The 23,116-nt window shown below is 52.9% G+C and overlaps 1 protein-coding gene across 6 annotated transcripts in view; it reads left to right on the top strand.

The window, feature by feature from the left end:
* CPED1 (cadherin like and PC-esterase domain containing 1) overlaps positions 1-22,032 on the top strand; it is a 66,213-nt gene extending 44,181 nt beyond the window's left edge. The window contains exons 13-22 of one of the 6 annotated variants that reach the window (XM_061573946.1): positions 4,383-4,412; positions 7,749-7,938; positions 8,548-8,710; positions 11,543-11,651; positions 12,317-12,453; positions 13,710-13,930; positions 16,042-16,143; positions 16,296-16,383; positions 18,151-18,297; positions 19,040-22,032. In XM_061573946.1, coding sequence (XP_061429930.1) covers positions 4,383-4,412; positions 7,749-7,938; positions 8,548-8,710; positions 11,543-11,651; positions 12,317-12,453; positions 13,710-13,930; positions 16,042-16,143; positions 16,296-16,383; positions 18,151-18,297; positions 19,040-19,165 — 1,313 coding nt within the window. In that variant the 3' untranslated portion in view covers positions 19,166-22,032. Of the gene's footprint in view, positions 1-4,382; positions 4,413-4,693; positions 7,555-7,748; positions 7,950-8,547; positions 8,711-11,542; positions 11,652-12,316; positions 12,454-13,709; positions 13,931-16,041; positions 16,144-16,295; positions 16,384-18,150; positions 18,298-19,039 lie in introns of those variants that run through there. The other 5 variants (XM_061573945.1, XM_061573947.1, XM_061573948.1 and 2 more) reach the window with 5 other exon arrangements.
* Positions 22,033-23,116: the final 1,084 nt, after the last annotated feature.

Here is a 23,116-nt window from a genome sequence, read left to right as displayed (position 1 = left end):
TGTATCCAGCAGGAAAGGAATTGAAAAATCGGGATATGCTAGGGGCGGCGCTTCTGTCAAATGCTGGCGCAGTGTCAAGAACGCGTTGGTCTCTGCCTGGCCCCAACGAAACAACTGTCCCTTCGCTGTGAGCGCATGCAAGGGCTTAGCGATGGTAGCAAAGTTCTCGCAAAACGGCGGTAATCGGATACAAACCCCACCAATCTGCGGACTTCAGGCACGGACGTGGGTGTTGGCTAATCACGGACACACGCCATTTTGTGGGGATCTGTCGTTACCTCCGACGCATTAACGACATGACCCAAATATTTTACGGAGGAGCAAACCAGATAGCACTTGGAGGGTTTTAACTTGAGCTTCGCGTCACGAATTTTCGAAAACACCTGTCGCAACCGGGTTAAGTGCTCCTCGAATGTGCGAGTGAATACGATTACATCGTCCAGACTCCCACTGCAATCCCGCAAGTACCAGCTCCATCAATCGCTGGAAAGTGGCGGGAGCCGTCTGTAAACCCATCGGCAACAGTTGAAATGAAAGAGACCTTGAGGTGTTCTGAAAGCCGTTTTCGGTCTGGATTCGTCATCTAGTGGTAGCTGCCAGAATCCCACCAAAAGGTCCAGTGTGGAGAAAAGTTTAGCTCCTGTGAGTGCATCCAATGATTCATCTATGCGCGGGAGTGGGTAGGCGTCCGCTAAGGTAACTTTGTTCAGCCACCTGAAGTCTACGGGAAACCGCAAAGATCCATCCGATTTCTTAACCAATACAACCTGCGCCCCCCATGGACTCGTAGATTGTGATATGATATCAGACTCCATCATCTCCTGCACTGCCCGCTGCACATGCTCCTTCTCGCTAGGATCCATCCTATAGGTATTCTGCAGAATGGATGTCGCATCGCCTGTATCAATGTGGTGTGCTCCATTAGCGTCGTGCGACCAACATCGTAGGGATAAAAAGTCAAGCAACAAAGTCCTGATCTCCCCCAATTCGCTTGCCGACAGATCGGTGTTCTGTTCCAGGAGCGCGTCTATCCATGACATATCCTCTGCGCCGACTGATGGACTGTCCAAATGCACATTGTTGATAGTCTGCGCCTCAGGGTTCGCATGAATAGGACTGACATTTGCAAACAAGGTCCCTTCCTGAACTGTAATGGGTGTGTCAGCCGTGTTAAGGACCTGCAGGAGCAGTGGCTGATTCCTGTGCACGAGCGTGTTAGCTGCTGCTAGGCAATGGCGACCCACCACCGACGGTTCTGCGGAGACAATAAGCAGTGCATCCGACTGGCAAGTGACGAGCAGGGTGCGATATCGAAGCGGCACCAAGGCCTGCGCACCAAACAGGATCGAGACAGTAGTACCGACCAGTGCCTGAGCTCGCGAAAGTTGCTTTGGTTCTCCGTCTGGATGCAAGAAATACAAGCGACCCCGCGACGGGCTTTCGACACAGCCTTCGTCTGTCAGAATGCGAAGGGGCATGTGACTCAACAGGTCCGTACCCAGCAAGCAGGGAACCGTGAGCACACTGGAGACCAGTACCGGAGCACGTACCTTCAGCTCTCCGATACGGACCTGCACTACCACTTGGCCTATTATCCCCATACTTCCCCCATTTGCGGCTATATACCTGGTCGCGAGACGACACTGTGACTCTGGTAACAAGTCAAAGAGGTGCTGGCCGACGCACCCATGTCAACCAACACGTGGACCCTAATCCCTGCCACTGAGCCACCACCCTTCTGGCCAACCGACGCCACTTATTAACCGTGTCCGGCCACGGGCCCGGAGCGAAAGCGGGAATCCTAGTGTTGCACACTCGAAATGAAGGACGTGGGCAGGTGCTCCAAATCGAGGGCAAGCACATTTATTTATTGTGGTTAATATTAATCTTGGGATGAACAGCACCGTCACTCTGTAAAATGCAACAACACGTGTGTTACAGCCAGCCTTGCTCCCGAGCCGCCATTAACCATGTGACTGGTATATCCGCGTGGTCATTCAATAACCCTGCCAGCCACCTACAGGCCCGACTCAGTCATCACATGCTGCTGTACACACATGCATTGATGCACTGCACAGCACATCAGGACTTTCACAGCACCACACTTTACTCCCTTGCTGCACAATGACATACTTAAAAGAGTGATCCATTCCTAATGTGCCACCCTAGCCGCCGCCCCCGAGGAATGAGATGCATGGTGGTCTGAACCTGGGGTGGATTGTTTCGGCCAGGTGTCCAAGGTGTCAGCACTCGCCTGAGTCGGAATGGGCGCAGACCGAGGCTGACTATCCCGGCTGGTCGTCCCCGGTGCACTCATCCTGCTGTGGCATCCGTGGGCGATGTGTCCCTCACGACCGCAGCCATGGCAGATGACTTCTTCGGTGACCCGAGGATGCTCTCCTGCTTCGCGAGGTGCCCAGCGCCGGGGTAGGCACTCCGCTTCCCACGGGATCCTCGGGTACTGCCGCAGGGCTGCCATCGTCTCTCCCTCGTCCTCCTCTGCCGGCGGCGCGTGTCTGGTTGGAGGCCATGGCAACCCCTCGACGTTACCGCGATCCCATGCGACGTGTGCCATACTTTGCGTGGGTCCCGCCATCTCTTCGTAAGCGCAGAGATATTGTGCAACCCATAGCGAGGTGCGGGCTTCCTCCTCCACCACTCCCGCCGTCTGTGGCATTGCAAGGAGCCGCTCTGCCACCAGCAAGTCCAGGGCCATCTCGTTGAGCCGCGGAAATGCAGCTTCTGCCAGCGTCAATAATTCCATCCTGAAGACCAGGAGCGATTCGGATGCTTCCCGCTGGCTGTTTTTAAACTTCTGGCGCGCCCCGGACGAACACCTCCGCCATCTCCTTGTAGACGCCCTGCAGGGATCCTCTTTTTGCAGGCGAAATCCGGTCGAACACTGCCAGTGCGGGGTCATCCAGCACAGTGGGCAGCATTGTCAGGGCTTGTTCCACTGTCCACTTCATTGCCCGGGCGACCATCTCGAACCGGCGGACGAAAACACGCCATTCTTCCGATTTTGACGTGAACCTCTGTATCATGCCCAGCTGGCGGCTCCATCCTGGTCCTCCCTCCGCGGTCTGCCTCGGCTGAGTTTCGGGCTGAATCTCGCTCCCGACCTGTGTCCGTGCCCCTTGCCCAGTCAGCTGCGCTCATTTCCCCCCAGTTGCCGCTGCTGCCGGAGGATATCGGGAGGATAGACCAGAGTTTTCTCCCAGGTCCCACACGGGACACACAGTCGGCGGCATCGCTGATGCTGCTCCATCCCCTGATAGATGCTGCGGAGTGCCTGGTCGGGTAGGCTGACCGTGGCTCCCATCTCCTTGCTGGAGAGGTGGTGTGGCTGAAGTTCCCCCCGCTCGTTAGACCTCAAGACCCAGCCGGCGAAGCAGCACGATGACTGCCTCCAGCAGCTGATCCATCCTCCAATCCCTAGAGGATTATCTGCAGCGGCGGTGGCGGCGCTGGGTCTGCACCGCCGGGTTGGTGGAGGAAGGTGCCCACACGGGACAAGCAGCTGCCACGGATTCCGTCGATGAGCTGGGGGACGAATCCCGACTTGTCGGTTCTGTTTCTGAGCAAATCTTGTCACGGGCACCTAGAGCGTCTTCTGGCTGAGTCTCCCCCCTTGGGATCTTGCATCGGCTGAGGCGAGACATCCCACTGCTGCCACCAGATGAAAACTTAGCATTCAACTTTATCGTGTTTCAAAACGGGTTCTTTTCTCTCCTGCCATACAAAATAAATAAGTGAAGTTTATACATATGAAGAGGAGTCGGAGACTGTTTTACGCACTGGTTTATTCTTCAACCCACAGCCACACTCGCTCCTAAAACCAACCCCGAACATGCGTCTCGCAGCCCCTTTAAACCATCTATTCCCGTCCTCGTTCCCAATCTACATCCTCCTGGTCTCGTTTGCTGGGTCCGTGTGACGTCAGTGCTCTTTAACCCTTGACTCGCGTCTAGTGTATTCCCGTGAGTGTGATTGGTGCGTGCTATGCTGAGTGCGGAGATTTATGTCTACGTGGTGCGAGTGTGTGAGGATGGCTCGCAGATCCCTTACACATAAATGAATTGATTTGCTGTATGAAGGCCTTGTTAGCATCCAATTTCATCATCCTGCCAACTACGCACATTTTTGCATCTCTGATTAGCAACGGTTGGCTATGTACGGTGCGAAAGAAGTTCAACATACGTTAGGCCGACTCCATCGCCTCCAGGCCTATGTCACCAATGCAGGTCACACAATGGTATTAAATATTATTTAACGTTGCTAACATTACAGTTCCGCTCAAGTATATTTAACATATTTGCATTTTTTTGGTCAACTTTGTTTCAAACAACAGTAACCGATGCTGTGCTTGTATTGTTTTACAGATGAACAGCTGAGAAGCAACTGCAGTAATGGTAGGTGTTTGTTGTGAAGTTATCGATGGAAAAACGTCCAAATATTTAAACCGCAATCGTAAATGTAAGGAGCTGTGGACCAACAATGTTTCTGCCGATGTGTTACTTTTAGACAAACGCTTTCGGTATGATGCGGTGATGATCTTCAGTGTAACTGTGCTGTCCCCTAAGGTGCATTGAATATCAGTAAAAATCTTGCAATGGCATTCCTGCCACAAAAACGGTGGTCATTGCTGATATATAACGCAGTCAGAATTACGGAATGCAATTCTTGACCCCAGCAGTCTGTGGGAACAGCAGCACGTCTGGCCGCATACGGAAACGCCGACGGCGTGCGGTCGAGGACAAAGCGGCCACTGCAAGAGTGCAAGTCCGACGAGTGATTGCTGCGCACATGACGTTGACAATAGCTGTGTGCACACACAAAAGCAAACCTTCATTTCCACGTTACAAACGGCATCCCCGAAACTGCGGAGGCTCGCCCGCCCGACAGCCCAGCTCGACGTTGAACCCCCGGCCCAGCCTGTGAACACGACACGGGGGGCATCACGGGGAAGTGGGCGCAACTACGAACGTGGGTGACGCATTCCCTACGCGTTTTGTCGTTCACTCCTTGCAAAGGCCGAACGCAACTGTTAATCTCTGCCGTACCATCGCCCAGTGTTCAACGTGTCAGAGTTATGCTGCGTCCCCTCGATGCACGCTCGCACAAAGCGTGCGTAGTAAATTGCATCATGAACCAATTGAAACTGATGGTGTGGTCTGAGAGCTCTCGCAAACCGAGACGTTGATTAAAAAAACCGACGTAGAAATCAGAATCAGAATCTTTATTTAGACTGGAGGAAGCCAATGAGCTATGAAACTATTCCGGTTTCCACCATGTAGTCTTATTGGCATTTCTAAATGTTAGCCCGATGACCATTCCGGTTTTCCTCAACGTTAGTCAACGGGCATTCGTTTCTCTTGTCATTTGTTTTAGTTTTAGTCCCTCCATTTTGATAGTGAACGAAGTTTTATCCTTTAATTTGCTCTTGAAACCATTTCGACGGAAACATCGGTTTTCACAGCCATCTCCAACAAAGCTGCGCCGTGTTCACCGCACTTTGCGATCGCTATCGCTGGTATCGCCCTGGCTTGGCCACTAAACCACTGCTTACACCTTCAATGTTGAACACGGCTTCATGAGTCGTTTATCTTGGTCAAATAATGTATTAGAATCGTGCAAAATAATTAGAAAAATGTCTCTCACGTTCAAATGTTTACTTCCTGTCCATCCTCTCTTTACCGGTGTTCTGGTTCCTTAAACTCCAACCATCTACCCCCCTTTTTGACTCTGGGTTCACCTCACGGGCCTGGAGCCTCTGCGCCACGCACACGTGGCCACGCAAATATTGCAGAGTAATTGCGCAGAGGGTCCACTGCGGGACTTGCACCCAGTTTGGTCTGTTTCAGAGACAGCCGAACAACCCACGGCACCACGTCGCCTTGGTAAATGTTCCCGAATTGTGCCTCTCCCACAGATATATCCCAATTGTTTAGCGAACTTTGTAGGGCAGAACCAGTTCAGACTCGTCACCACGGGGTGCTGCGGTGGCGAGATGTTAACTACCTCGCCTGGTATGCAGGAGGTCGTAGGCTCGATCTCGATCTTGACGCCTGTATTAGTTGGAGTTTGCATGTTCTTCCTATGTTCGCGTGGATTTTTCTCCGGGTCCTCCAGTTTTTTCCTCCACATTAAGATACATGCGTTTAGAGTATTTGACTGTTTTACATTTTTACATGATAAGTCACGTCGTTGAGCTATAATTTGTGGCTAGGTCGCATCTGAGAAAGAGCTACATTGCTCAGTGGGCCTTACCTGGTAAAATAAAACCAACGTAGATTCAGATATCGCTGCCCCCCTCCCAACCCTTACCGCCCCTGCCTTTCTTCCCCCACTACCCCTCTAAATACTGAAACCATCGCATGGCAAAAACGGCTACACTGGATGGGGTTGTGCATCAGGACAGGGAGGGCCCAATGCCTAGACAGACATTGTAACCGGTCTCCACGGGTCCCGGCTACCAAGGGGAAGACCTAAGGCCAGTCGGTAGGAGACTGTCAGGGCACAGCTTGGGAGGTCGCATTTGTTACCTCTACAGGGGCTGCGGGATATGGCGGAGGGGCAAGGTGCGGTGGCATGAACAGCTTTGGCCACGACGACATCTCGATCTTGGATAACTTTAATTCGTCTTTCACAAGCGTCTGCAAAGGCCGTGTGTCCAGCTCTGCTAATCCCTCCACAGAATGATTCACTGACGTAACCGCGGCGATTGCGGCGCTGCCGCCACAGCGAAGGTCTCAACGCTGCGGCATTGTTGTGCTTCTCTCCTTCCTAGATGCGCACTCGTGCATGCCTGTCACTCCACTGGAACCTCAAGCTGCTTTTTCTGCCTCCTGCTTTCGGGACGCTCACACTGCTGTGCCGTTCAGGGCCGTCTGCTCGCTCTTGAGAGGGTTGGTGCGTGCCAGTTGTGGTGGCCCTCTCACTGCCGTGTGCCCTTGCCCACGGGCAGCATGAACTCACAGGGAACATCGAGAGCATTTTAACAAAACGTACACGCGCACATGCGCATGCCGTGATGGTCTAACCGGCTAGGTGGCTTGCAGGTAGAGCGAGAGCGGCTGGTGATCAGAAGGTTGTGAGTTCAATTCCTGGTTGGGGGTTGACCCGGCCCAGCATCCCTCTGAGGGGTCGACAAAATGAGTGGCGTTTTGTGGGGAAGTCAAAAGTTGTGGTCATGTGGAAATGTGGAATCACATAGGAATGTGCAATTTCCACCACTCGTTCAGGACTACAGACAAAAGACGAGCACCGATGCTTCATTGCTCATTTTGGCAGGAAATCACCGACCTTTTTTCAGCATCTTGATCCTTTTTCAACATCTCGATCTTGGATAACTTTAATTCGTCTTTCACAAGCGTCTGCAAAGGCCGTGTGTCCAGCTCTGCTAATCCTTCCGCAGCAGTACCCCGTGTTGCTGTGTTCGGGTCACCACTGGAAGACAAAGGCATACCTCGCACGGTGCTGGCCACAGTGCCCTGTCTACCTAGTCCACTTGTGCCTACTCTCTTAAACATTAATTGCTCACAAACCCTTGGCACGTTCATTTGGTGATTCGCGCATGCTTGAGTTCGCCTGCTTGTACGCAGTGCGTGTACGGATCCGCGAGTGTGTGATGCCGTATGTCGACGTGCGCGGTCACCAGCGAGTGGTCCCAAGCGCGTGCGTGTGTGCGTGTGGTCACGAGCTCGTGATCATCAGCACGCGCGCGCGTGTGCATGTGGCGCCATCAGACGCAGAGGCGCGGGGCGTGCTCGGCTCGCTGGCGCTGGAGCCGCCCCTTGAGCTGTGGCCGCTGTTCGAGCCGCGCGTGCACCGCTACGAGGCCAGGGCGGCGTTCCCCGTGCTGCTCCTGCGCCTGGTCGCAAGCGCCCGGCACTGCGAGGAGCACGTGCGCATCGGGGAGAGCACAGGGCGCAGAGGGTGAGCAGGGGGTGAGTGTGTGCGTTTGTGTCAGAGGCAGTATAGGGAGCGCACTATGAACCCCAGCGAGCCGAGTTCAATTCCCGCTCACGACCAACACTAGTGACGATTATCTGAACCGATCATGGGCCTCCCCTAGGTTGACTCAGCCTCAAATGAGTACCTGGTGTGTAAACATCGTCACTGGGGAGACAAAGGCGGTTGGTCGGGCGTGGTGTTGGCCACCCTTCCCTTCGTGTGCCATGCTGACCTTCATAGGTGGTCGCTAACAGCACTTGCCCCAACAGTCTATTCAAGCTGTACAGGGGGTCTTTGTCAGAGGCAGTGGGTGCTCTGAAATGCCAGTCCGTTTGTACCGTCAATTCGCCAGTCGTTACCAGAGTAATCTTGCGATACCTAGAGAAGTGGCAGCCTATGACAGAGCAGAGCACCGTAAATCTGGATATTAATTAGCGCGCCATGCTATGATGGCAGTTCAAATTACGTTTTCTGAGAACGGGTTACATTCAAAATGTTTTTTTTTACTCAGCGATCGCTGAGTGACCAGGTGGAGACCTTCGTTGTCGTCGCGCGCGGTTCGAGGCCCCGGCCGTGCCCTTTGCCTTGCAGCGCTGCGCACTGGCCACTCGGCGTGGGGCTGACGCAGGTCAACGTGTTCGTGATGGCAATGGGCGGCGTCGCGAGGGTCTACACCCTCCGCGTTTTCCGTGACCCGCGGCCCAGCTCCAGCCTCACTCGGCCCTGGAACGGCACGGTCTGCGGCCTGCAGCAGGTGCCCGAGCTCAGCGCGACGCCATCAATTTTGCCATCGCGACGCAAAGGGGCCGTCCATAAATGACGACACGCACCTAGGGGGGGGGGTCTGAGATTTGTGACGATGTGTGACGAGGGGGGGGGGTTTGAGAAATGTGACGTCACATCAAAATCCGCAACTTTAAATAAATATAGACAACACGTTCTACTTAATTAAATAGACTTTTTAATAAATGTTTTCTCCTACAAAATCAGAGTGCAAAGCCACATTAAATACGCACTACAATGACAATAGTTTAAAGCGATTTGAAGCATGTTTTCTTTTGGGGGGGGGCAGCCATTTGTGACGTCATAATTGAGGGGGGTCTGACTTTTTGTGACACCGTGTGACGAGGGGGGGGGGTGGTCAAAAATCGTCCAAAATCGCGTGACGCCATTTATGGACGGCCCCAAAGAGTACGGGAAACGATGCCAACGTTAAAATGGCACACAGGCTTCCTGTACAATGGGTGGCAGCGCAGTTGTAACACGTGTGCCTCATAGGAAGAAATAAACTAAGCTATTTTATTTGAATTAAGGCCCAATGCGCTATGAAGCACTTTTCAGAAGCCACTTGGCCACAAATGATATCTCTACATAGTAGATTATCACGTGGAAATTCATAGCAGCCAAATACTCTAATCACATGTTGATTCTAAATGTGAAGGGAAAAACCGGAGGACCCTGAGAAAAATCCACACGACCATGGGGAGAGAGACACCGCAAACTCCAAATATACAGCAGGCGCCAGGGTCGAGATCGAACCCATGTTCTCCTGCATACCAGGTGAGGGAGTTAACATCTCGCCACCGCGGCGCCCCAATTGTAAGGGTTCAATTCCCGACTTAGTCGTTTTTTACGTGGAGTTTATACGTTCTCCCCCTGTTTTACAAGCGGTTCCTCTTCGGGTTCTCCAGTTTGTAACTGGTATTGGCCAAACAAATCTCAATGCTGAAAGATCACCTGCAAATTAATTAATTGTGGTCACACAAGCAGCAACATCGCCCACTACTGCAAAAACCTGGGAGGAATCTTCAGCAAAAGAGTCACGAGACTCGTTCAGGCTTCCCTGGGTAAACAAGATGAATGCCACTAATAATAATAATGCTGCCAGCCACCGTATTGCTTGGGTTGCTCTATTCCACGTGGGGTACAACACTGGGCGAGTAAATTTGCACGCGGCTCTGCAACGTGCACACAACATCATCGTTCAATCAAACAGCCTTTGACGATTGCGCGATGCGCGCCCTCCCATTCGTTCGATAGGGCCGTGTGGTCATGGTCGACAGCATGGTCCTGACGTGGTGTGATTTTTCGTTATTTTGATGGCGTGGAGGTGTTTGGTTATAGGAACTCGATTAATCTTGCCTTTGTCAACGTAGGCAGAGGAACATACTCACCGCAGTAATTTTTTAATCACGTTCCTATTATTCCCCTTGAAAGCCTGCATATTTATTTTAATACTGTATATGTATTGGTAGGGGAGCATGTGCCTTTCCTTACCCGGGTCCCTTACCAGGCTTTCTGGACTGATTGGGCCTCCCTGCCCATACTCTATTAAGCATAGACATGGACCATGGTTGCACTGCATGGAAAAAGCAACTAAGGAGCAGCGTTTATCCTAGGAGTTTAACAATGATAATAATTTAGTACATTTCGGTATTCGCGCCATTGTTATAAGCGCAAGGCGATCGTGGCAAAGGAAGCTCGCTGCTGTGTCACCACGGACATGGAGGGGGCAATGTTGCCACGCGTGATCCCAAATTCAGCAATTTGCGTTGTGACTTTTTAGACTTTGACAATTTATACCGTGAACGGGAACACACAACGGCCTCCTCGTTTCGCATGAGATCACGGGATCTACGTCGTCCGCTGTCGAGCCAACGGGGCACTTTCATATTTAATACACCCGCGGTATTAATCAGGACAGCCCTTCCGTAATTCGAACCGTGAAACCGCTGGAATGAACAGCGGCCGCACAACAGCCGGGCCGTGTCACTGCCCCTAATTTGTTCACCATGTTGAGAATGCGACAGAAAAAAAACAAAAGCCACCGTTTCTCTCAAACCTGACCGTTATGTACAAAGACCCAGCACTCGGCGCAGCTCCGTGATGCGACAGCGTGAATAGCAGTACCCCTTTGGCACGGCTCAAGGCGGTGTTCCTGAGAAACACGAGCCTGATAAAGAAGCTTCACATTGGAGTGACACAATCCACAACGCGCAAAGTGTCCGCGTAGCTACAAGGTAAATGCTGTTTGCTGTTGGGTCGCGTCCTCACCTCTGCGTTACTTTGGGGGATGTGGGGGGGGGGGCTCGTTTAACCACGCTCAACTATTGGGGGTGCTCACACTGCACTAGTGCCACCTTGGCCCTGTTGCTACCTGCTGCTGATCTCCGAAGACCACGCAGTTGAAGAATCGCCGCTCTTCGCCGATTGTGGGGTGGCTGCGTAGCGGCTAGCACGCTGCGCAGGAGGGATCTTTGTTTTGTCTTTGTGTGTGTGTGCGCTAGTGCCTCCGTGATGTGTGTGTGGGGGGAGCGGTCGTGCAATGGTTAGCGTTCTGAGCTACCAACCCACCGACCTGAGTTCGATTCCCGCTCACGACCAACACCAGTGACGATTATCTGAATGGGTTTTGGGTCTCCCCGAGGTTGACTCAAATTAGTACCTGATGCTATGTGTAAACATCGCCGCGAGGGAGACAAAGGCAGCCGGGTGTGATGGCCACCCACCCCCCTCGCTATCAACACTTCCACCCAAGTCTGGTAAAGACTATACAGGGGATCTTTGTCTTTTGGTGCCATTGCAGGACTGTGCATTTGCGCTGTGGGACAGGCAGCCATGTGGCTTGAGGCCACTTCCCCGGGGTTCCGCGCAACTCGATGAGCAGAGCCCCCCCTGCCAGGGACACGAACAAGGTACAGCTACTGTCTCGTTTTACAAGGTACAGCTACCATTTCGTTTTACAAGGTACTACGAATACCCTCTCGTTTTGTACAGGAGGGGGGGGGGTTCTTGCGCGTAACTCGAAATCGCCTAAATTTAAAGTAATTTTCCCATAATAGGTAAATGAAATGGTTGGTGGTTAGAGGTGTGCATGTTTTCTAACCTCATTCTTACATCTACATATTTTACTGGTTATGTTATGTATGGTATTTACAATACTACCATACGTGAATTAAAGATAGTAACGGCCTATTTAAAGGAAGTAAAATATATATAAAGTACAACTAAAAGTTTTTTTAACACGTTTACCAGACATATTGGTAGGCAAACGTGTGCACAAGACAACGTTCATGCGGACAAGATCTTCAAAATGGGACGCGAGAAGGAGATGCTGACTGATGCTGCTGCCCGCGCTTGTGGTCGTTATACTGCTGCTGCACCTCAAGCAGCACCGCTACTGAACTTTGCCGCTCGAGCTCCAAATTTAAGACTGCTACTGAACTTTGCCGCTCGACTAACGATCATCTCGCACCGCGTTCCCTACATAACGGCAAATGCGTCGGAGCGTGTTACTTTAACAACAGTGCGCGCATAACAAAACGAAGTGTCAATTCATTTCCCCGGCGGGCGCGTGCAGGCTCGTGGGTGTTGCCGTGCCTGAGTTGTGCCGACAGCAGCTCGTGTGACTGGAGCCAGGCGGCCTGGGAGGTCTCCGGCTGCCGCCACCCTCGGTTTAGTCAGCAACAGCTGCAGCAGTGCATGCTGGGAGTGAAGGTAAGCGTATCGTGATGTCTTTCTGGCACACAGCGAGCGTCGCTTCTCACAAAGCCCCCCCCCCCCCGCACCTTCCGATTAGAACGGTTGGCTTCGTTCAGTGCGAAAGAAGTTCAACGTACGTATAAGGCGTGCTCATTAAATAAGCAGCACCGCAAGCAGAATGGGCCGGGTGGGCCGTCGCCGCGGAGCCACCGTGAGCGAGAAGCCTGGCCACGGCACCATCCGGCGAGATGTGTGGAGAGAAATTGGCGGCGTCACTCTCCTACCGTGATACGTGGGTGGATTCTCGCTGGAGCGTTTTACATTCGCCACAATGACGTATTACAGCATCGCCTTCGAACTCGCGGACAACGGCACGAGGCCATCTGCGATCTATATTGGTGCTGTTATGTTATCTTCCTCGTGATATGTAGGAGATAGGGGGTTCAATCCCGACCCTGACACCTGCTGTATATTTGGAGTTTGCGTTGTCTCTCTCCTCGCGGTTGTATGGATTTTTTCTCCGGGTCCCCGGTTTTTCCCTCCACATTTAGAAACATGCATTGAGATTATTTAGATTATTTTGCTGATATAAATGTCCAAATCATAAGCCACTTTGTTGAGCTATTATTTGTGGCCAGGTCACTTCTGAAAAATAAGTTAATACCTCAGTGGGCTTTGTTTGGTAGGATGGGGATGGTTTAGTTGTATTTGTATGTGTTTGGGTGATTTGTTTACCTTTCTTGTACTTTGCACTACTATCATGTATTTGTATTGTTTGTTATAGTTGTAACGTTCTTACCCGCCCCTATTGGACATCTTTGAAAAAAGAGCTTCATAGCTCATCGGATTCATCCATTATAAATAAATATTCTGATTCCGATTTTGGCTTAACTAGCCGAGGAATTTGGAGTTTGTGCGACTGATTGTGAAGCAGACTGCCCAGATAATGTGAGTGACGTGCACACTTTTATGCACAGCGTTAACTGGGCATTGTTCACTGCATTGCGTGCAGCATTAACTTCTGGTATTATGAGTACATAATAATATGTGACATACTGAATTAACTTAGTACATGCAACTGAACTGGTTCAAATATTTATTTCAGATGGTTAAATGGAACTGAACAGTTAAAGCCCTTTTTGAACTGACTGAACTGCAACTGCCCGAACCGAACCGGATAATCAATCGGTTTGACTCCTAGAGCACAAAGCGGGATTCGTCAAACTCTAGGTCGGGGATTGTTGCGTTTTTCCCACTCTCTCACCCGGCAGCTGCTGGTGGTGGGAGACTCGACGGCGCGTGGGATGATGTTCTACCTGATGGAACGCCTCAACGGCACGCTGGCCCATTGGGAGCAGATTCACGGCTCCAAGCACTACCGCTTCCTGAACCGTGGACTCACGCACGCCGCCTTCGCCTACTTCCCGCAGTTCTGGGTGGTGCCGCAGCACCAGCGGACCTTCGAGGAGACGGTGATGCTGCTCATCGCCAGGTCCGCAGCGGTCCCGCAGCGCAGAGCCTTCTTGTCCTCCACCGTCTGTTATAGAGTTGGCCATGCGGTGGCGAGATGTTGACTACCTCGCCTGGTATGCACGAGGTCATGGGTTCGATCCCGACCCTGACACCTACTGTATATTTGGAGTTTGCATGTTCTCCCCCTGGTCGTCTGGATTTTTCTCCAGGTCCGCCGGATTTTCCCTCCACATTTAGAATCAACATCCATTTAGTGTATTTGGCTGCTAGAATTTTTTTTATTATGCCCCGGCTTAATGATGGGTGGCTGCTTCTGCGGATCTCGGCCGTGCCAGCTCAGCTACCAACGGTATCGTCGGTGCAACATTTTTACTCTTTGAGAGTCATGAATCTGTGCAGTCATTGGTGATTGTGCTCAGGGCTTTGCGTCTCACCTGCTCAGCCTTTCAACTGGCCAGACGGGTCACAGCGGTACAGCGAGCCGCTTACATTCGGAAAAGGTTTGCGAGTTCAGTTCCTGGTTTGGGGGATTGACGCAGCCTCTCAATCCCTCCAGTGTCAATAAAATTAGTACCGCTTTGTGCGAAGATCAACAGCGGTTGCCCTATGTATATACTTGCCCCCTGCCAGAGGAATGTGGAATTTCCATTACTGGCTCAGCTCTGTTAAGAGGAGATGAGCACCGTTGCAATGTTCGTTCCAGCAGGAATTGTAAACCTCTGACCATTGTGAGGGTTTCCACTGTAATAATCTGTCAAGAGCAGCGGGGTTCGCTGTGGGGGGTAACTGGTGTGACATTAGCGGTGCGGGGTAACTGGTGTGACATAAGCATAGTGGGGTAACTGGTGCGGGGTAACTGGTGCGACGTAAGCGGAGCGGGATAACTGGTGTGACGTGAACGGAGCGGGGTAACTGGTGCGACGTGAGCGGAGCGGGGTAACTGGTGCGACGTAAGCGGAGCGGGGTAACTAGTGCGACGTGAGCGGAGCGGGGTAACTCGTGCGATGTAAGCGTAGTGGGGTAACAGGTGTGACGTAAGTGGAGCGGGTAACAGGTGCGACGTGAGCGGAACGAGGTAACTAGTGCAGGATAACTGGTGCGACGTGAGTGGAGCGGGGTAACTGGTGCGACGTGAGTGGAGCGGGGTAACTGGTGCGACGTGAGCGGAGCGGGGTAACTGGTGCGGGGTAACTGGTGCGACGTGAGTGGAGCGGGGTAACTGGTGCGACGTGAGTGGAGCGGGGTAACTGGTGCGACGTGAGTGGAGCGGGGTAACTGGTGCGACGTGAGTGGAGCGGGGTAACTGGTGCGGGGTAACTGGTGTGACGTAAGTGGAGCGGGTAACTGGTGTGACGTAAGCGGAATGGGGTAACTGTTGCGACGTAAGCGGAGCGGGGTAACTGGTGCGACGTAAGCGGAGCGGGGTAACTGGTGCGACGTAAGCGGAGCGGGGTAACTGGTGCGACGTAAGCGGAGCGGGGTAACTGGTGTGACGTAAGCGGAGCGGGGTAACTGGTGCGGCGGGAGTGGAACGGGGTAACTGGTGCGGCGTAAGCAGAACGGGGTAACTCGTGCGGCGTAAGCGGAGCGGGGTACCTGGTGCGACGTGAACGGAGTGGGGTAACTGGTGTGACGTGAGTGGAGCGTGGTAACTGGTGTGATGTGAGTGGAGCGGGGTAACTGGTATGACGTGAGTGGAGCGGGGTAATTGGTGCGGCGTAAGTGGAGCTGGGTAACTGGTGCGACGTAAGCGGAGTGGGGTAACTGGCGCGACGTAAGATCCTTCCTCATATTGTCTCTGTGGCCCCAAGCAGCGGCATCTGCCACTGCGACGTTCGTCGGTCCATGCACGCTAACGCGAGTTGCAGCACAACCCATGCTGCGCACAAACGTGCACCCTCGGCACCGCGTGTCCCCATCACTCATCGTCGTACGCAGAGCAGCAGCAACAGCCAGCTGCTGCACGGCCTCTCGGTTCGTTCAGGAGGAGCCTCACGGTGTGAGGCTGTTGTGTGTGTGTGCGTGCGGTGTGCATGTGTGGTGTGTGTTCGTGCGGTGTGCACGTGCGATGTGTGTGTGTGTGTGGTGTGCACGTGCGTTGTGTGTGCCGTCTGTGCGTGCGGTGTGCAGCTCGCGACCCCTTATCGACGGGTGGCGCACCGTGCTGCTGCTGGGCGGCGTGCACTGGCTGTGGCCCCACCACCTGCGCTCACTGGACCTCTTGCTGCGGCGGTATCTACCGAAATTCGTTGCCATGAGCTACATCTTTGATTTTTCGGCAATGTATATATATTTTAAAATAAATGTACATACCCCCAGTTATGAGCGGAATATTGATGCGCGCTGCTTGCCCGATGTTCGTTGCCGAATTCCTGTGGCCGCAGGGAGGGCTTGTCCAGGGCACGAGTGCTGGTGAAGACGCTGAGCATGGGCTTTGGCCTGCCAGTGGAGAGCACGCGCTCCCTGTCTCTGGTGAGTGCGTCCGGCACAAGGGGCACTGGCCACGCGCGAGGCCCCAGCTATCCCTAGGCCCACACACAACTCTCAAGGTGACGGCGACCCCAAGATGGCAGCCAGAAAGAGAAAAGACCGGAAGTGGGAGAGAGACTTAGAATGAGCACGTGTTTGCAGTTTGACCTCTCTTTAACATCCCAAGTAGTTCGTGCCGTCCACCGGGCACGTGACCGTGGCTAGGGGAAGGGAGCTGAGCGTGCAAGGCTGCTTGATGGAAGCTCCAAATGCGGAGGAGTGACTTTCTCCACAGAGGAAAGGTTCACTTGGGCCTTCAATGGAAGGCCTTCGTAGCTGGGCGTTTGGGTCTATCAACGTGGTGGATCGCACGAAGAATATTGTGAAAGTCCCTTCCCGTGGGCGTCAAAGAGTTGTATTCTGTCACGCCAGAAGGCAGTACAGCAACATTTGGACTCGACCTGGTATGTCTCCCCCTTTGCACACGTGGGGGTTCTCTTAGTGCTCCAGTTTTCTTCCACTCATTCCTTTGCCAATAACGCTCCATAATATATAGAGGACTGCAGAGCTTGGGGAAATTGTGTTTCCTCCTTGCGTCGCTTTCAGAGTGAATAGCATGCGTCTTATAAGTTTCAATTATTATATATATTAATTATAGTTGCTGTAGCAGCGAGCACTGCCAGTGATACGAGAGATGTCGAGTGATAGGAGAGGGGAGAGGTAGGCAGAGTGCGTGGAGAGGAGTCAGATGGGCCAGTGCAATGGAGGACGTGGAAGATGTTGAGGGTGATGTTGTCCAGGACTGGATTTGAAGCCAGCGGAGGGATTCAAGAGTTATGGTATGTACGTACGTGGAACTTCTTTCGCACCATAAGTATAACCACCCGTGCTAATCGGAAGGTGTGTGGGAAGGACAACTCCTGCACAAATGCCGTCGGCCACAGTAGCACAGATTCACCAACACGGATGCCTTGGCTTGCCCTCCGGCCACCAAGAGTTCAACCCGTAGCCCGCTCCATCCACCTGAATTCCGCATTTGACTTCCGTAGACAGAAGCCCACCATATGGTTGAGGGGATTTTGGTTCTCAGCACCCCTCAGGGAACTCCACACTAACATGGGGAAACAGGTCCATGGGTGTGAGCGAGAAGTTTGCCAGATGGCACGTGGATCATCTGAGGTTTGGAGGTGAGGCCACTGGGGAGGCCATGATATTGAGAGGTGGTCCAGACATTGATGAGAATCGCAGCATCAGCTGGGGCGAAGCAGGTGACAGGTTGTGGGAGAGGGTTGTGCAAAGGAGGAGCCAGGAGGCTGAGAGCTCGGGATCAACGATGATTCTCTGATGACGTCCTCTACCCACACTTTTCTGGGACATTATCGTGTCTGAGGGTGTGCATTGCATACGGAAGTGTGATACCAGGTTGTGCGCGTGCGTGTTTGTGCGTCTGTTGGGGAACGCTTAGCGCACCGCGCCATGAACCGTGCAACCCAAGTTCAATTCCCACTCGCCGCCCACACCAGTGATGATTATAATCGTCACAATTATCTGAACCAATCTTGGGCCTCCCCTAGGTTGATTCAGCCTGAAATGAGTACAAATGCGGTGTATAAAAGGTATAACCGCTGGGGAAACAAAGGCAGCCGGGTGTGTTGACCACCCACCCCCTCGTGCACCATGCTGGCCTTCATGGGTTTCTCGCTCGCAGCACTTGCCCCAAGAGTCTATTCCAGGCTATACAGGGGATTTTGTATTTGTGTGTCCCTGCAGAGTGAGCAGAGGGCCTTGTGGCAGCGCAATGTAGGCATCGTGCAGGAAGCGCGCACGCTCGGATTCTCCATCGTGGACACGTGGAACGTAACCGTGGCTCGGCCTGCAGAGTTCCTGCCCGGCAAGTGCAGCTGCCACTTCCATGAGGTGCGCTCGCTTGCTTCACTAACTTCACCCCTCGCTCGTTTCGCCCGCTTCACTCCTCCTCGCTTCACCCGCGCTCACTTCACCCGCTTCACCTCTCCCTCGCTTAACCCCTCGCCCAATCCATCCGCGTGCTCCCTTCGCCCGCGCTCGCTTCATCCGCGCTCGCTTTACCCGCGCTCGCTTCACCCGGGCCTCCCATAGGTCGACTCAGCCTCAAATGAGTACCTTATGTGGTGTGTAAACATCGACACTAGGGAGACGAAGGCGGCCGGATGTGGTGCTGGTCACCCATCCCCTCGTGTACCGTTCCAGCCTTCATAGGTGCTCACTAATAGCACTTTCCCCAAAAGTCTCTCAAAGCTATACGGGGGATCTATGTCTTTGTAGCGGGGTGTGGGTAGTGGGGTATTGCGGTTAATGTGCTGTGCTACGAACCCAGTGATCCGAGTTCGATTCCCGCTCACAGCCAACACCAGTGACTATTATCGGAACTGGTCCCTGGCCTTCCCAAGGTCAATTCATCCTTAAATGAGTACCTGGTGCGGCGTGTAAACATCACCACTGGAGAGACAAAGGCGGTCGGGCATGGTGCTGGCCACCCACCCCCTCGTGTACGTTCCTGTCTTCATAGGTGCTCGCTAACAGCACTTTCCCCGACAGTCTGTTAAGGCTACACGCGGAATATTTGTGCTTTGTATCACGGTGTGTTCAACACGTGACGTGTGCCCTCTCTGCTCGTCAGGTAATCCCGAGGTCCCGTGTGGATGGGGGAAGCGCTCTCCCGGTCACCACCTTCCACGTGGAGGGAGCGATCAATGCTGCCTATTCCGAGATCCTCCTAGCGCTTCTCTGCTCTGACCAGCAGTGACACCGATTGGAACGGCCCCACCGGTGTTCCCTTAAATCTCGGCGCCCAGTGCCCGTATCCTCCGTGAGGTTTGAGGTGGCCAACTCGCATCATGCTGGAGAGAGGGCACGCGTCACACGGGCAGGGCGAGCCAACAAGGCACATTTGGAAGATTTTGCCAGACAGTATATTAACTCTTCAGGTAATTCAGGAGTTATGGGGGAAACTGCCTGGCACCGGCAGTGTCCTTCGTTTCTCATGACCCCAGTGTCTCTCCACACTAAAGCGCCCTTGCTATGGGCTCAGTCGGGCTCACAGCGAGGCCCCTTTCCTCCTCAAAGACATCACTAGCGACGTGTTTCTTGGCTCCCTAGTCCAATGTGCTCTGCACATGAATGAACGTGAAGGTGGGCATGTGGTGTCCTGTGTGTGTATTGCCAACGTGGGGTCACTGCTGAACAGCGATCTTTACCGGATCAGTTAAGCGCAATGGTGCTCATCCGAACACGGCGAGTCCCTGAAAAGGTTTCAACTTCAACACGGTGTCATCAGTTACTTTGTAGTCCGTCAACCCAACGACAATGGTTTTGAGCAAGAGCAGTCCACCAACAGTGGGGTCTGACATCGCGTGCCAGAAAATTTGTGGCAAAATCTGCACTTGACAACACGGCTGAATGTATATACCTCGACCAACGGTTGAAAGTGGACTGAATTCAACGAGGTGAAACATGTGGAGGAGAGAGGCAGGATGGAGTTGTTTGGGAATGCTGGACTTGAAGAGCAACGTACGAATGTGGCTCCTGGAGGAAGTTTCTAACGAGTGCGTACCACGATGCACGGTTCAGGGACACGCTCGTTACGAAACGGAGAATAACACTTAAGCCCACAGAAGAGGCATGGAGAGATGCACGCTTGGATTTGCATTGAGACACAGGGAAGGGAACACGTGGATGACAGAACATGTGCAGGTTAATAAAAGTGGGCTTGGGCAGGACAAGGATAAGTGACAGCCAAGGAATGGAATGCGTCCACTAAAGAGATAGAGCGACGAATACGGTTTGTGTGCAGGTGAATTATTACATCGTAGGAATGTGGAGGCAGCAGATTGGGATCGCCTCCATCGAGCAGTGGATTGATCATGGCTTCGGAAACCTTAATCCAAGTGGACTGCTGTTTTATGGAAGCAGATTATTATTTATTTTTCCTCTCCAGTTAGTGAGCATTGTTAGCGAGTAACCTTGCTGCTACGGAACCACTCAGCCAATCTGGATGCATCCATAAAATAGGCCCAGGCAGCAGAGCAAGGCTGCCGTTTGATGGATTCGGTGTAAATTTTCACGATTAATCCCCATTTATATCCCCCTGTCTGCGTGCTGGGGCATTTTTTTACATATTCATAAAACACGTGTATTGTTATATACAATTCTTACAGCGTATACATCCCTGTACATAGCACATATACATTTGTATATAGACATATTTTATATGTATAAATGCACGTTACGTTTTCTATGTTTAATATATTCTGTGTAGTCAAATCCATACTCTATCAACACATCTATCCAACCTCTTGTCTCAACATACCTAAAGCCTACGTGTCGAACTGATAGCTATCCAAAATGCCACACTACACCATCTGGCGAGCTCACATTTGGAATAAAACGACGTCAATATCTCCAATTATGCCTGGGCCGATTCACACTTTTTTTTTCCTGTACGTCATTTTCTACTGGTCCACACCCACGATCGGTATTTGTTATTGTTCAATATTCTATCTTTTATGAATAATCTCTACAACGTAGTGGTGTCGGTGACAGCTGGGCGCTTTAATGACCTTGGATCTATCCCCCTTTCTTGCGTGCTAAAGGTGCTCTGTGGCGAGGTGACATCGTAAGCCGTGCAACTCGACTGTCGGTCCACCTGATTGCTTAATGCTGGCGTTACTCGGTCTCGCATTCCTCGTCCATAGCTCAGGCTCTGGCACTGGCTCAAAGTGAGCTATGGCTGAATGCTGCACTTGAGCCGGCTGATCGTGGTTCCCAGCCGCGCCCGGGGATTTTTGTGAGCCGAGCGCTGAGCCAGACCCCTGAGTGTTGGGAGGCCGAGCCATGACTACGAACAGCGGCCTTCGATGTTTTCCCATAAAAATCGTTGCACGCAGGCTGCCGCCTTCATGTTGGGCACAATAATGAAGTAATTCACTCTCCACGGTACTCTATAAGCATTTATTGTTACGGTTTTTTGTAGCATCATTATGAACAGTTATATCGTGAGTATTTAAATAAGACAACGGTACATGATGTACGTTGAATAAAATGCACAGCAACGCACCATCGGGACTCTTCTCTTTACGTGGCGGCATACAGTAGTAGCGGCGTCCATTTGAATAAAAAAATAAGAACTTGCGCTCGTCGATTTGCACACAAAGCAGCCTTGCACGTCGGGCTGTCCGAAGCGCGCACGCGAGAAAAGCAAACCCTCTCGACTGAAAAGCTGCACCCCCAGACGCGTGAAGTCCTGAGTCGTGGGAGTTTCCTTCTGACAGTGACCCAGACCGTTAGGGCTGCGGATCTCCCAGTGGCTTACGTTCCGACACAAACCAAACCCGGACGTTGCCACGTCAGGTATTAAAACAGGCAATGCCACTTCCACTCTCTCAGTTGTCCTCGTCGTATTCCTCCGCCCAAAGCTGGGACACGACACCATCTTGCACTCGCCTTGATGTCACCGATTCTTACGTGGTTGCCACCATTGAATGTGAATGGCAGAATCCAAAGCAAGCGGAAATTGGGTCATCGCAGACAAATTCCACTGTGTATGTGTGGTGGTCATGTTGACACACACGCGCCACAACCAGGGGGCTTACCGGTATGGGATGGTTGTGTACTCCTAGCTGGGACCCGCCGGGGGGAGGGGGCTGTGGCCAGTGTCTACGATCCCACAGAATCCCCCGCCTCTCGGTGGGGAGCGGTAGAAACCGGTCCGGACTGGTCGGGCCAACTGCGGTTGGAACCCCTCTGAGGGGAGGGGGCTGGGGGAAGCTATGATCCCCCAGAACCCCGCCCCTCAGGGAGAAAGATTATATAAAGCGGGTCCCTGAGAGCGCGAGTCAATCCGCCTCAAGCCGAAGCCAGAAGCCGCCTGGAGAAGAAGACCCTGGACCCCAAGCCAACGACGTCCTTCTAAGGGTCGGGGCTCAGTATGGTGCTAGTGGTCGAAAGGTTAGGACCCTGAGGTTCCCTCGGTCTGATGTCCTTCTAAGGGCCAGGTCCGGACGGACCAGCGGTCAGGGACCCACCGGGCCAGCGGTGGGTCAGCCTCCCTTAGGTCTAGCCAGCCAGAGGGCTAGAGTAGTCAGAGTTCTTGGCACGATAGCCCGGAGGCTGTACCTACCCAGGTTGTGGGTGGAAGGGGCCATTACCCCTTTGTGTTAGGGTTTAAGTATAAACTGTTATGGTATAATAAACCATGTTGCCTCTACGAAGATACTCCGTCTCTCTACAAGAACATTACAACTGGTGACAGAAGTGGCCAAGAACTTTGCCTACATGGAGACTAGACAGAAGGCACTTACCAGGGCTCCGGACAGGGAGGTCGATGCTGACGCTGCTCCGGAGGCGGGGGTGCCATTCCCGGAGGACGGGTCTGCAGCGACAGGCCTGCAATCTCCGGGCCCGTCGGGATGGGCGATTCAGTCGGCACACGCTCGTCTTGCCGATCTCCTACCTGCCGCTGCCGCCATCCTCGATGAGCTCACGCTGGGTCGGCCAGCTGCTGCGGGTGGGGGGCTTGGCCGGAGGTCAGGTGCTGTTCCCGCCAGTGCGCGAGGGATTCCCGCGCCAAATTTTGAAAACGCTACCGGGTATGACGTCATTTCCGCCCGGGGATAGGTCACTGCCGCCGGGAACGCCACAACCGGAAGCGACGTTACTTCCGCCGGGTGTTTCGCCACTTCCTCCGGAAATGGCGTCA

This window comes from Lethenteron reissneri, chromosome 54, assembly GCF_015708825.2.
Source record: "Lethenteron reissneri isolate LAM-NWPU_2019-01 chromosome 54, ASM1570882v1, whole genome shotgun sequence".
NCBI lineage: Eukaryota > Metazoa > Chordata > Hyperoartia > Petromyzontiformes > Petromyzontidae > Lethenteron > Lethenteron reissneri.
This window is presented reverse-complemented; position numbering and strand designations above follow the sequence as displayed.